The following is a 15,000-nucleotide window of genomic DNA, read 5'->3' as shown; positions in this document are numbered from 1 at the left end:
GCCACATTTTGCATGTTTTAAGAAAACGCTGATTTGCTCGGCGGGTCTAATCTGCAGGTTGCAGGTAGCGGGTTGCAGGTCATTAAGGACCTTTAGGTCAGAGGACGAAAACGACTACGAGTACGAGTTTTTCGTTCTGAGCACGCGCACTTCGAAAAATCTCGGCCTCCAAACCTTATTTGCAAGCTCAGTACGGAAAACTCGTACTTGCAGTCACCCTCGTTCTCTGATCTAAAGGTCTCTAATGTTTCACCAATGCAGAAAATATCCTAAACATTCATAAGAGCTAACCTTAGGCCTAAAAACTTTTGTTTTTTGTTCATTGGTGAAACAATGACCTGCAACCCGCGACCTGCGACCTGCCAATGAGACCCGCCATGATTTGCTGCTTTTAAGTGTTTTTCCTAATGTAGCTTTATCCTGTTTTATCGTTTATCTCAAACTACAACTTCTATGATGTCAATGACATCAATAATTATTGTTATTTTTCATACTTTGTCTGTTCTTTTCTTTCTTTGATGACGCCTGTTGTAGTCACATAAGATTTACGTGAAAACAATTAAGTTTTATGTTACTTTGTTGTTTGCACTATTATTCTACTCTGGGTTCTCACAAATAATTTTTATTGTTAGCAACTTTTTTAAAACATAAATTTTCTTTCTCATCCAGGTGTACTCCTGGGGAGATAATTCTTGTGGGCAGCTAGGAAGGAAAAAGAGCATGGCTATAGAGCCTAAAAAAGTCAGAGTAAGACCTTGTGAATAAATTAACAACATTAAGTGAGGCTGGTGTTGACCTTGTTATGATACAGACCTCCCTCCTTTTCTTATGTTAATCATGTTGTTGCCATGGTGATAATTATTAGTAAGAATTGACACAAGAAAAGCAGTGAGGTTTCTGTCAAAACAAGGTCAACTCCAGCCTCACTTTCATTCATAGGCCAGGTAACTAAGCACACAATTATTGTAAAATGGACTATTAGTGAGGTGGGTTAATTCCTGTTTTGTCATTGATGAGGCATTTGAAAATAGTTGTACATGAATATTTTGGGGAGAATGTTTGTACCCTTTTCTAGTAACATGTATTTGTTTAGTAATGAAGGTACTCACACTACAAGTATTTTGACTGTTGTTTTGTTGCTAATAATTATATGAAAAACAGTAATGGACTACAGGTGCCATAATGCAGTATCAGTTTTATTACAGGGAATTGTTGAACATAACCCTTCCGTATTAACAACATCCAATAGGACACTTGACTTTCCTTTGGCAAGCCGTAACACTAATACATGAGATCCAGGTTATTTGTGCCATTCAAGAACAAGATGGCATCCAAATGCCGAAATGGTATGGCATCATGATTGATACCCAGGGATTGATATCGTGAGACTGACATGATGAGGATGCATTCTCAATCTTGATCTCAAATGCAAATATTGTTTATTTATTAAATTAAATGGTTTTGTTATTGTTAATAAATAAATTATTTTGGTTTTGTTAACCCTCTTGCTCCTAAGGGGTTCCCCATGGGATAATTAAAATAATTATTGTCTAATGGAAGGCTGATTGAAAAAATTAATATGATTATAAAATTATTGGCACTCATAGGATACAATGGGTTAAATATAATTTTCTTAGTTCCCATGATGTGTGTGTTTGATTAAGGGGTGATATTTTTAGGATGAATTAGTTGCTGGTCACTCTGCACAATAAGGCTCAATGACATATGAACTGTTGTATAAATTCCTTTCACAATTTATTGCATTTCGCTCCTTTTGCTCGTCTTGATGATTAAAATTTTTCTGTCTGTTAGTGTTTTTCAGATGTACTGATTTGGGATATTGCAGCTGGTAGCCATTACTCTTTGTTCATAGGTGATATGGCACCCAGTAAGACTGATGTCTATGTCTGTGGTCGTCAGCCAAGGTACATTTACTGATTATACAATGTAAATGAAATAGAGAAATGATCCACGCACTTATCGGGACAAAATAATTAAGGAGGCTTGAAAGGATTTTTAGCTGTGCCCACGCCTAGATTACACATGCCTTAACTAAGAAACTTGTGTCAGCTGAATGAATCAAATTTTTCTATCAAAAGTAGGGTGGGCAACACACCAGAAGTGAAAATGTCGTGTAAAATCGTGTGAACCAGAAATAGAACCTGCTGAAAGAAATTGTCTTTATCTCGAAATTATTTTGTCTTGGTGACCTATCTTGATTTTTTGCATGCACGTACATGTATCATTCAGGATAGCAATTCAAATAAGAAACTTTCGGGGAACTACATTGTATAAAAATAAAATGCCTTTTTCAATGTATCTTAAATTCTACTAGATAACCTTTTGTCATTCACTCTTAGAAGTTAAAGAATTTAGGGTGACTTGCAAAAAAGAAATAAAAACAGGAGGTCACTGACTGAAATTTAGAGGGCCTTTTTGTGGACCTGGAATATTGCCATGGTAACCCATATGACGTCATAAGTGCCCTTAAAGTATAACCCAACAATAGAGTGGCAAAGATATTTATAGTTTGCCTACACTACGAAATATCCTTCTTTGGTATCTTAACCCTTTTTGAGCCTCCTTAAGCAATGTTGTCTCTAATAGACACCTAAAATATTGAGTAGATTGTTGAAGGGAACTTTTTGTTTGTATCAGTGCTATGCCCAGTATTGCTGCGACTATGAACAGCATAAGAGACAGTCGTTCATTGCCATCCATACCCAGTGATGACAGCAGTGTAATGATGTCAACACCTAAGGAAAGGCCTGTATTGTCAACCTCACAGTCATTTGGTGATACAAAAGAACGATCACTTCAGCACAGCAGAGTGGAAATTGTCAGACTAACCATGTTCAGAACGGTTTGTAGTACTGTTATGAAACAATACAAGTGTTGCCTGTCATAATAAGAATAATTATCATTTATTATCGAATTAATTGAAAGTTTACTCCAGGGGAAGATAGTGCCCATAAAGAGTGGAGACTTATTTGTATCAAATAAGTTTATAATTTAAGTAAATTGACTGCAATTGAGAGATTAGAAAGCTGACATTTTGAGTGTCAGTCCTTCCTCAGAGTGAACAGTAAGAATATTGTGTTCCCCTCTAGAAATACTAAGTCATTAGCACTTGTGTTTTGTTAGGTGGGACAGCTGCGGAGTGTGGCAGCTACCACAGAGCACTGTGTTTGTATTGCAGCCAGGTTAGCAAATTCCATTCTCTGTTGCCATCGCCTTGTGTCATCATCATCGTCATCGTCACTGACATTTTCATAGTTATAATCCTCATCTTCAAAATCATCACTACTACCGTCACCTTGACTGTCACCGTTGTAAACCAGCACCATCATCCACCTTTAAACTTACAGGAGAACCATACTGTAATTATAACATGTATGACTGTTATAATAATTATAGAGAACTTACCAAGGACGACACTGCCGCCAACAAGAATGTCGTCTTAAAATAATAATTATTTCTCCTTATTGTTGAGTAATAATTTTGTTATAACTCGAAGTCGTTTGGAATGGAAAGTGTATATACACTGTATCAACGTTGCAGGAATAAAATTGGCATGAACGGTGTGATTGTTAGGGAACAAAATTAAAATGTTTTGTCAAAATGTTTAAAATGTTTTGTCCGCTACACAACCTGAAATTTGGTTAATTCACGTCATTGTCAGGACAAGAGCATCAAAGAAATGTACGAAAATGCAAAAAATGGACATGGAAGGTGTGCAGAGCTATTGTTTCTGCTCATTAAATCCATTGTTTTGTGGCGTTCTGGCAGCCGTCGTTGCCATTCTTGTGTAAGCTCCCTATGATCTCAACATTTTTCACTCTGGCCCATAATTATTGATATATCAGCATTGAAGGCCAGACCACAGCACTGGGCCCAGTTGTTTGAAAGCCGATTAAGTTAATTAGTGTAAACTTTTGTTTCATGTGTTTTCAGCTTTTTGGTGACAGCCTCCTTTGTTTATTTTTGTTTTCAAGATTGACTTCTTCTAAAGTACAGTTTTGCCAGAAATTAGTGTTCAACAGCATTAATTTTAGGAGTAGAGAAATAAAGTACTTGGTTAATTTTCATTCTGGGATTAGCATCAATTGGCTTTTGAACAACCGAGCCCTGGAGAGTAGGTTGCCACTGTGTTTCATATTGTGTTTTTCAAGGACACAGAACCACAAACTTTTGGTTGTCAACTGAGCGATAGCCCTCTGAAAAAGTGCAATCCAATTTACACTCAGGGGCACCCAACGAAAATATAGTTCAAAACCACTTGAACATAGCATTGTATTTTGGTATTTAAACGGTAGATATAGGCATATTTTTATCCCCTAAAAATTTTTCATCTGCTCAGATTTCCTAGCTGAAAGTCTAGTGATCCGAAAACTATAGGGATCAAAGCTTACTTTTTCGAAAATTTCAGCCAGAAAGAAGGCTCCCGAAAATTCTAGGTGACCTTTTTAGGATAAAAATCTGTTTAAAAATGGGCAATTATACCATGTTTCAGATGTTTGAAAATCCTATGAGAGGCAGGCAAGCAAGAAATTTTACGTCAAATGTTCCAAAAATTCTAGATCTCCAATCGTCTTCCGAACAGATATTTTCCGAAAATTGACATTGGGTGCCCCAGTACACTGTATACATCTCAGCAATTGGAGCATTGTCAATGATTAACTCTGCGACCCTTAATAAGCAAGTTAGAGTATTTAATAGTTATTGATACATGTATACAGTAATGTAGTGATTATGTTTGTTCCCGACCGGTCGGTGTTTAATTCTTACCTTGTAGTGATAAGAGGGGGAAGCTTGAGGTTGTGAGTGAACTTGCCAGTAAAGAGAGGTTATTTTACTACCAGTTGGCTCTCATCTGGCAGGCTGTTCTTGTACCATTGCTGCAGTCAGGTAATTCAAGTTATGTTGGTTCAGCAGTACATGTTCCTGCACCTTCAATTAATTTGGATCTCCTCTTTTAGTGTAGATTCACAGACAGTTTATTGATTAAAAGAAATTATTTTCAATTACTAATGTACATGTATCAATTAACTTACAAAAATAAACCTTTTTGGCCTCACCATCGAGACTGTACAAATTACCTGTAAGCAACAAATTTGATTATTTCATCTAGGAAATGCTGCTTTTGTGATGGCACTTGCCAATGCTTAATATTCCAAGTAATTCAGTGTTGGCTTTAGTGATTGTTGGTAAAGTCTGCTTACAAGCCAAGTGGCCCATTAGGCCAGAGCTTATCCTGGTTTCTGTAGCATGAAGCGACTAGGCATATTTCTACTCTCCCCTGGATGGGATGCCATTCCAATGCAGGGCTACCCCCAGCATTAAATTCGCCGGTACCCAGTTATACACTTGGGTGGAGAGAGGCACCGTGAGAGCAAAGTGTCTTGCCCAAGAACACAACACAATGTCCCTGGCCAGGACCCCAACCCAGACCACTCGATCCAGAGTCGAGTGCACCAACCATGTACTCACCGCACCTCCCTTTAGTGATTGTTAGGCGCTTTTTTGGCTTTGCTACATTAAGAGGAATCAAGGTGGCTTGGCGGTTATCAACAGTGCCTTCCACCTCTGCGACCCTGGTTCAACCCTTGGCCCTGAGGTCATACGTGGGTTGAGTTTCAGTCAATCTCAATTCGACTCCAAGGGTTTTTCTCCAGATACTCCAGTTTTCCTCCCTCATCAAAATCGACTCTCAGTCAATTACATGCAGCTGTGGATACAATTATTCCATGAGCGCACGTTGAGATGGTAAATACCACCTCGTTGGCTATAACCAGTCGCATATCCAACAAGCGCGAATGGAATAATAAATATTGTTTACAATCATTATTTACCTTTTTGCGTACTTCGGAATTGATCAGAACTTTCCCCAAAAAAGGTTGTTTTTTTGTTTTTTTGCTTTATTCAGAGAGAAATTTCGCTTCCCACCAAAAACACTTAGTGCAATCATTTGCCGTATAAGGTCAAACTAAGCTATTTGAGCTGACAACCCAGATTGAGTATTTACCGGGTAATAATATCAAGGGTTAAGTATTCATCCCTTTCATTGAAGTTTATTTCAATAAAATTGGTATTATTATTATTATCATTATTACTATTATTACTATTATTATTATAATTATTATTATTATTATTATTATTATTATTATTATTATTATTACTAAAATGCATAAAGCTTGTGGGGCTAGTTATAGAATGAAACAATTCAAAATCAACAAACCAAACAGCATAAAGAAATCCACCTGGAAGGAGGAATGAATGAAATCAATTTAGATTCACAAGAGAAAAACAGTTGCAGTTACTTGTCAATATTGAAGAACTGCTTCTGCAAGAAGCTACCTCCCAACTATTGTTATACCAATGTACAAAAGACATCCACTAGTTCAAGGCTGCTACCTAATGGTAGCCCGGTCGCCTGGGGCGCCTTATTTGCAAGTGCAGGCACCAATTTCTAAACAAGTAGCCTGAACAGATGCCACACTTTCTTGTAAATTTGATCCCAGCTGGAATTAATTAATTCTTGGCTCTTGAAAAAATGACTCGGGCTAGTAACTTGTAATGTTGGAAGCCCAAAGGGCTCCCAGAAAATTTTCTTAGGCCGCAGCCTTGTAGTTAGTTGACTACTGGATGTCTGAACATAACCAATAACATACTAAGAGTGGACAGACTGATTGTCAGGCAACAGTTTACTCATTCAGTTTGTTTCACTTGTTTGTTGAAAAGGTTGCCAGACTGTTGGTCAACGGACAGTTGATTGTTGGTTATCTGTCAGTGGGCTGTCGGCTTAATGTGTGCTGAAAATGTCTCTATTTTTTTGCCCTTTTACTTGGAACATCCACATGCACATTATTGCTCTTACCACTAGGCTACTCGGCAGGTTTAAAACACAGGTCACAGGTCACAGGTCATTGTTTTAAAAGGGTCACAGACCCACGTCTAAGGTTGTTGTTTTACCAATACAGAAAGTACCGGTATCCTTAACATTCATAGAAGCTAACATTAGGCCTACAAACTTTTTTTTAGGCCTAATTAGGCCTAAGGTTAGCATTTATGAATGTTTAGGATACTTTCTGTGTTGGTAAAACAATGACCTGTGTCCTGTGTTTTGTACCTGCCACTAGGCTACTGTACGTGTTTGCTTTCTGTTAGCATTTCAAGTTGTTGTTTTACTTGGCTGTATTTTGCAGAAGTATGGATTTGCCTTAGCTTACAACAGATGGGTCATGTTTTGGCACCAATTATCAAGAATTTTTATGAGGTCATGAAGTGTGTTTCCACAAATCAGTCAGGGGCCACTGAGCTTGTTTCATCGATGACAAGTTTCCACAAGTTATTTAACTTGTGTTGGTCTGATGAATTTCTGCAAACTTTTGAAAGGTACGTTGTCAGGTATCAATCTCCCCTGTGATTTAAGAAGTTGCAAATCTTGGACTTTATCTAAATCCAAGCTCAAAACGTACATTGTCTTAAAATGTTATTTGAGAAGGCTTTATATGTATTTGTAAGACATTGAACTTTAAGTTTTATTGATAACTTTTCCTCAATCGGAAAGGGGTGTACACCCTCCCCCTTCCTCCTTGAGATGTCCTGAGGCTTTCTAATAGAACTGGTTTTCTGCCAAAAAAAACATGTCACCTGTCAGCTACACAATTCCTTAGTGGTGCATGGCCCTTCCGAAGAAAAATCCTGGATCTGCCCCTAGAGTAAAGTCTCCCTCATTATAATATTAATATTATCATACAACCTACTTGGCTTAATGTTCAAATTCTAAGCTCTACATGTGTTTCCTTATTTTTTTGTCGATAGATACTCTGAGAGTTTCAGCAATGGAGTTGCCTATGGTGTCTTCACTGCTTTTTCAAATGTATCCAGGTATTTATTTTAGAAAAGGATTAATAAGCAATTACACAGTTGCATGCTTAATGACCTGACCGGAGTTGTTTGAATCAATGGTAAGTCAAAACCATTGGCCACATAAACATCTTGGAATTGTCTTGGTATACATTGTAAACTGGTAATGTTGGTTTTCACAAATAATAATTAATTTTATCTTTGAGCGACCAGGGCCTTTGAAATTGAGAGTGGAGCAAGAAAATGTTAACCTACAGCTGACCATACGATTAAGATTCAAAATAATATATATATATATAAGATAAAAGCTTTTTGCGCTGGATAGACTTCATTTTGGTGGTGTAAAAAATACATGTAATGCAAATCAGTGTCGTTCCGAGAGTATTATACAGCAGCTATATCCACATGTAAATGCACGATCATAAGAAAATCAAATACTACAGATCTTGTTGGTTAGTATTCCATGTATGGTAGGGTCATACATGGTATTTTGGTGCTTCGTTTCGCTGTTTTGCCGTTTCGTTGTTTAGTAATGTTCCAATTTGACTGCAATTTGAGTAAATCTGAGTTAAATTGTTGTTTTCAGTGACATTTCATCACAGTGCCAAGCTGTATTATGTGACGTTCTTGATGATTCAGCTCAGGTATTAAATCAGTAATTAAAAATGATTCATGCTTCTTGAACTTAGTTTAAAGATCTCTGAATGACGTTGATTTTTTGTTATTGGGATGAAAGGAAAGAAATAAAATTTTCTGTTTTGTCCGTGAAATTCCGCTTGAATGCATGGTAAACATCAGAACCAGAAATGAGTGTTGTCTGCAGTAGCGTGTGTATGATAATCGAAGGCTCTTAACCCATTGACTCCTGGTGGTTCCCCATTGGCAAGTAAAATCGTCTGGCGTTAGACAGAGTAAATACTACATGTAAGTGTGGCTTGTTTAGGCTGGTTTAGAGGTAAATGGGTTAAAGTGTCCCTAACCCCAAAATATTTTTTTCGCTGAAATGAATCTTTGCACCAGTTCGAGACGCATTTGCGGCCATTTTTTCCTTTTTCTAACAAATCCTGCCATTTTATAGGCTTCGAAGGTTGCGAAAATCCAAGCATCTTTTGTTCACGACCGAGTCAGAAGGGGAGTGGGTCTATTCCTGATTTGATGTCACAATCTACTTTGTATGCATCTTTACAAAGAGTTAATGTAATAATGTAAATCAGTTTGTGGCGTCAAATCAGGAAAAGACCCACTCCCCTTCTGACTCGGTCGTAAACAAAAGATGCTTGGATTTTCGCAACTTTCGAAGCCTATAAAATGGCAGGATTTGTTAGAAAAATGAAAAATGAAAAATGACTGCAATGCGTTTTGAACAGATGCAAAGATTCATTTTAGTGAAAAAAATATTTTGGGGTTAGGGGCACTTTAATCTACAATCCATCACACTTACAGTAGCATAAGGCCTCACTTGATTTCATTTCTGTCATATATATCAGAACCAGAAATCAAGACAAACATGTACAACCCACAACTAAGCATATACCGTAGCTAGAAAAACATGAGGCATGGGTATGTACATGGACTTTCCTAGGTGACCTCTGAAACTTCTCTGCATGTCAAAAAGTCTATCAAAATTGGGATGTGTAGCAGTTTGTGTTATTATCTCAATTCCCATTTAAGCAAAATGTAACTTGAAGGAGAGACATTTGAGATGTTGAGGGCTCCTATAGATCCCTCATACACAGTAGTTTTCAAGTTTAACCCACTGACCCATAGTAGTGATACGTAAATTATAGATTTTGCTTTGTCTAACACCAGACAATTTTACTCGTCAATGGGGGAGGGGAGGGGAGGTTCAGGGATCAATGGATATAATCATAATTACCAGGTAATAATCACACCTCCATATTATGACGTCACTGCCAAGCGTGCAATCTTCGTCTCATTGGGAGTACCTTTAACCAAAGTTGAACAATAATAATTATTGTATTTATTTTTATTTTTATGCTGTTTGCATAAATTATTTGTATGCATGCCTCCTTAAGCTCCTAAACATTCCTCGTATTTCCCCATGAAGGAGATGGACAGTGTAAAAAAGGTGTAAGTGCCCCAACACTTTCAAATTGCAGAAATTGTTGATGACATTGGCCCGTGTCAAAGTAAATGTGTAAGACCTTCGTCATCAGGGTATGTAATAATAATTGTAGAGTGTAAGACAGTCCTGTTCTAAGGGTTCTTTCTCTATTTCTAGGGTTTTGTAAGTTCTGACAATGCTTTCCAGTTTGTGATGCAGTTTCCACTTTTGAAGATGCAGCATTATAGGCTGATTGTCGGAAAATTGCACAACACACTACAAATGACTGAGGTAATGGCTGAGAACTGAAACCTGATTTCCCCTTGTGCAATAAGCACAAGCAAAACTGTGAAGATGGGTGAGCATGAATTAAGCCGAAACATAAGTGCTAGCAAAGAAACCTTTTCCTTCTTTGTGGGTGTACTTTATTTCACCTTTATGTAGGCATTAGCATCAGAAGGATAACCAACTGAGCTATGAAGCCACTGACGAAATCGCGAGGTCACGGGTTCAAACCCCCGTTGAAGTCCTGAATTTTTTTTCAGGCTTCTCTACGCAATTGTAAAAATTGCGTTCATAACTGCGAAGATCATAGCTTTACTTGATTAGTAACATTTCCATTTTCATTATGTTACAGTAACCTCACAGTTATGAACACAATTTTTAATTGGCAAGCGTATTTAATATTTCTCTATGCAATTGCTAATATTGCGCTCATAACTGCAAGGATCATAGCTTCACTTGATTTCATATCCGCTGTTCAATATGTGATTCATTTCACATATCATTTCTTTCATTACTATTATATATGATCATCCTCAACGCAATGAAAAATTATTCCAGATACAACAGATTCTCATTCTTTATATCCTTTTGTCCCTCAAGAAAATAAGATGTACAGTAAGCATGCCCCTTTCCTGTATTTCAAAATGATGACCCAGGCTAGCTGTGGATATTGGACATTATGAAACCATGCATTAGTAACTATTATACTTATCATTTAACCCTTTCAGCCCCGTGAGGTTCCCCATTGACGAGTAAAATCGTCTGGCGTTAGACAGAGTAAAATCTGTAAGTGGCACTATTGTGAGTGAAAGGGTTAAAACTATTGTAACTAGTGTTTAAAACATTGCCTGGTTTACAGAATAGTGCAGAAGATTGTGCACGACTTCATGAGGAAGCTAGAAGATGGGAACAGTTCATAACTTTAGATGAAAACAGGCAAACACAGGCTGAAGTCACCCAGAAGTTTTGGCAGGACTGTCCAGCTAAAATTTTAGTAAGTTGTGAGCATTTTAATAAAAATTAATAGTTAAGAGACTGGAGAAAATTAATGGCAAATAGCTCAATTACTTACCTTTTTGAGGGCTTGACGAACATGCACCCACCAAAATTAATGTGGCAAAATGTTGGGTTTTACACACACTGTGTAACACTGCTATGTTGACAATCTACTCTACCCAGGTTAAATTCTTCCTTATTTGACTCCTTAGATTTATTCTGAGGCACCAGTCGTAAATAACTTACTAGCTCCAATAATAATAATGATAATCACGTCAGAAAAATTTAAAGGGAGAGTCAGAGCATTATAACCGTAACACTAACTACTCTGAATTAATGCATTTGTCTTGCCATGGATCTTTGTGAGATAATTTTAACAACTGTTGATGCATTTTCAGGAAGCATTTAAAGATTGCCATAGAAGACTTTTGAGGAGCAGTAATGTTCACAGCCTTTTTCCATTAAAAGGAAACAGGTTCTCATCACCTCTCTTTGTGTTGTTTGATGACTTCTTTCTCCATTTTCAGGTATTTTTCAACCTGGTGCAGTATTTACGTGGTACAAATAATATAATAGGCGTGTCTACATGTAAAACACAGGACACATTCCACAGGTTAAGAGTAGAAGTCTCTGCTCAGCTGATGAACAACAAAGCCAAAAGTTTCCCCTAGACCTGAAACAATATTTTTGTAGAGTGATTAATTAGGCCCAGGACACACTTTAGGTGTTCTTGATTTATCTGTAGCACAGTGACATGTACCCTGACCTGTGACATGTGACCTTCTTTTAACCCACCAACGAACAATGAATGCATTTATGATCTGTCTGAGTATTTGCAATAGCAAGCAGGAGTTATCCATCGAAACTTCTTTACTAAATAAGGAACAGTATTGCATCTGACATGCAATGGAAAGGTGCTACTCTGGTTTAAAGTTTATTGAATGTAACTTACAATAGGGTGCTTTCCTTTTGTCAGAACTGGCTGGCCAGACCCATCAGTTTGCAAAGAAAAAGGAATAATTTGAAGGAACACTTGTGCGATAATGATAATCCCTCGCATTCCTCCAGAGGACCGCGCACTGGTGGCTCAGTTGGTTGAGCACCAGACTATCACGCGGGAGGTCGTGAGTTCAACTCTGGCCGGACCAACACTCAGGGTCTTTAAATAACTGAGGAGAAAGTGCTGCCTTTGCAACTACATCTGCAAATGGTTAGACTTTCAAGTCTAAGATAAGGACGATAAGCTGGAGGTCCCGTCTCACAACCCTTCAATGTCTATAATCCTGTGGGACGTAAAAGAACCTGTGTCCCTACAAATTTGATGAAGGTTGTGTATTAATGTTCCAAGAATGAATGTTCTTTGGTCATTTTGCAACATCTTGGGCCAATTTGCTTGGATGTTTATTAAAGCAGAATTAAAATATTTCAGTTGGCACAGATACGTTTTATATGTCCTGCAATGCTCCTAATGCGATGCTTATGGATTTCAATAAGCTTCATAAAGTGTCGCATTTCTCTTCTCCTCAACTCAACTGACCCACGACCTTCGGATTTTGATCACCGTTGCTCTAGAGAAACGCTGATCAAAATGCGAAGGTCATGGGTTCAAATCCCACCCTGGTCAGAGTTTTTCTCTGTCCTTGTGTGGGCCAAATTCCAATACTAGGGTTGATCTCTGATGGAATATTATAAATTGAGTATAAAATACTTCACAGTAGTGTTAGGCCTCACTTGAACTTGAAATCATTACTATCAATATGCTGGGGTTAGGGTTAGGACAGCAACTAACGATTATCTGCATTTGCCCTAAGCTTAAACGTTTACCCTTATCTTATTTTGGAAATTTTGTATTCTCTGATAATATAAATAATTATTAATATTGTGAAAATCCTTGGTATAAAATTAATATTATGATCATTATTCCTGGAGCTATTAACTGCAATAATTATGTTGAAAGTCCCCTATCCTAAGGGTATATTATATCAAAGTTCCAATGTACTTACTCTACTATAATAATAATAATAATAATAATAATAATAATAATAATAATAATAATAATAATAATAATAATAATAATAATAATAATAATAATTCTTATTGTTCTTCATTTTGTAGTCGGCAAAAAACGTTCAAGTTTTTCCATTGGCCACAGTTTGGGCTGAGGGCGTGGACGATTCCCAGGGAGTTATGTGAGTTAATCAGTACTTTATTAATTAACTTGCCAGTTAAATGCTGAATGGTTCTGTATGAGGAAAACAAACAGAATTAGGTCAATAAGTTCTTCAACCTCGTCTGGTTTTCTTTGCATAATCCCTGCCAATTCAGATGTGCTGTGCAAAAATAATAAAAGTGTTGTTTAAATTCACAGGAATGGGATAAAAATCACCACACCTGAAGAAATCTTGCTTGTTTGTGCTCCTTCAGCAGTTGACAAGGTAACAGATTATTAATTCATTTTTGCTAATCCAGAGCACGACAGAAAGGCTGTCCGATAGCCTGCGGTTAGTGGAATGACATTTTCGGCTAGCTTTCGTATCACAGGTTGCGTGGCGGGCGAGCATCAATTGACCACGATTGTGGCATTGATGGTTGCTTTTTTCTGATGCCAAACATCTGCCATACAGTGTTAAGCAGACAGTTCAAGAAAGAAAGTGAAACAATACAAATCTTTTCTTTTTTGAAGGGCCTGAAATCATCCTTTTAAATCATATTTTTAGCTGGTCTTAGTGGTCCGATGACATCATTGTACCGGTAGTTTCGACTGTGCAACTTGCCCCAAACTTCCAGTTTTTGCGGAACCAAATCTTACAAAGATTAAAAACAAAGGCTTGAAAAATAATTTGAGTAGAGCAAGCATGAAAGCATTGGCAAGCTCTCATAGGTGTACAATTTGAGCTTTAATGTTTGTTCAAAAATTAACTTTTCCATTGGAAAATAATACATCAGCTGACTCATGAAAGCCCCGTCTCATGTCAAATCACATACATCGCAATGAAGTATTCTTATCTTGCGAACTGGCCAATAATAAATAAAATTGTTATAACTCTTTGGGTTTCTACTCAATTTTAGGACAATGTGCTTGTCTTTATAGAGGAATCTTTCAGAAAATTCTGCACCCTGGTTAAATATTCAGAATACTGTGAGTCATAAGTTCCAGGGTGTACTTTGTAGCCCATGTTTGAGTAAAATATTACAGCCTGGGTCTGGGGTTGTCCTAAAACCCGGAATCCGGAATCAGGAATCATTACCAATACAGAGAGTAAAAACTATCCTAAACATTCATAAAAGCTAACCTTAGGCCTAATTAGGCCTAAACAAACGTTTTCAGGCCCAAGGTTAGCTTTTATGAATGTTTAGGATAGTTTTTACTCTCTGTATTGGTAATGATTCTGGATTCCGGATTCCAGTTTTAGGACAACCCCGGGTCTGTCAGATTAGCGGAAGAAGAATAAACTGTTAAAAACAATATGTTAATTAATTAAAACTGAAAGTTCCAACATGTACATCGCCCGCGAGAGCATCCAGATGCTCTTGCGGGCTAACATGTACATTGTGACCTTTAAAATACTCTTTCACATTCAAAATTTTGATTCAAGCACTTTTAACTGAAACCTTGTAGGTGTACAGTTGAGTGTTTAGGGTTCTATTGTATTGTATAATACGGATGAAAATACCAGAGAATTAGTTAATCAAAGCTACATGTACCTGCATGTATTATTATTAGTTATTTTTGTGCATTTAATTGTTTCGATAATTATCCTCATATTCAATAAAAACTTGGGGTT

At 37.2% G+C, this 15,000-nt stretch overlaps 1 protein-coding gene across 2 annotated transcripts in view; it reads left to right on the top strand.

Moving 5' to 3' along the window:
- Positions 1–15,000, top strand: part of LOC137984733 (alsin-like) — a 47,418-nt gene that overhangs the window by 7,138 nt on the left and 25,280 nt on the right. For both annotated transcript variants that reach the window (XM_068831995.1, XM_068831996.1), the window contains exons 3-15: positions 670–747; positions 1,813–1,925; positions 2,659–2,863; positions 3,145–3,203; positions 4,796–4,908; positions 7,206–7,395; positions 7,825–7,890; positions 8,456–8,513; positions 10,112–10,225; positions 11,079–11,213; positions 11,614–11,742; positions 13,331–13,404; positions 13,584–13,650. In XM_068831995.1, coding sequence (XP_068688096.1) covers positions 670–747; positions 1,813–1,925; positions 2,659–2,863; positions 3,145–3,203; positions 4,796–4,908; positions 7,206–7,395; positions 7,825–7,890; positions 8,456–8,513; positions 10,112–10,225; positions 11,079–11,213; positions 11,614–11,742; positions 13,331–13,404; positions 13,584–13,650 — 1,401 coding nt within the window. The remainder of the gene's footprint in view (positions 1–669; positions 748–1,812; positions 1,926–2,658; positions 2,864–3,144; positions 3,204–4,795; positions 4,909–7,205; positions 7,396–7,824; positions 7,891–8,455; positions 8,514–10,111; positions 10,226–11,078; positions 11,214–11,613; positions 11,743–13,330; positions 13,405–13,583; positions 13,651–15,000) is intronic.

The sequence above is a fragment of the Montipora foliosa genome, chromosome 14, assembly GCF_036669935.1.
Source record: "Montipora foliosa isolate CH-2021 chromosome 14, ASM3666993v2, whole genome shotgun sequence".
Classification (NCBI taxonomy): domain Eukaryota; kingdom Metazoa; phylum Cnidaria; class Anthozoa; order Scleractinia; family Acroporidae; genus Montipora; species Montipora foliosa.
This window is presented reverse-complemented; position numbering and strand designations above follow the sequence as displayed.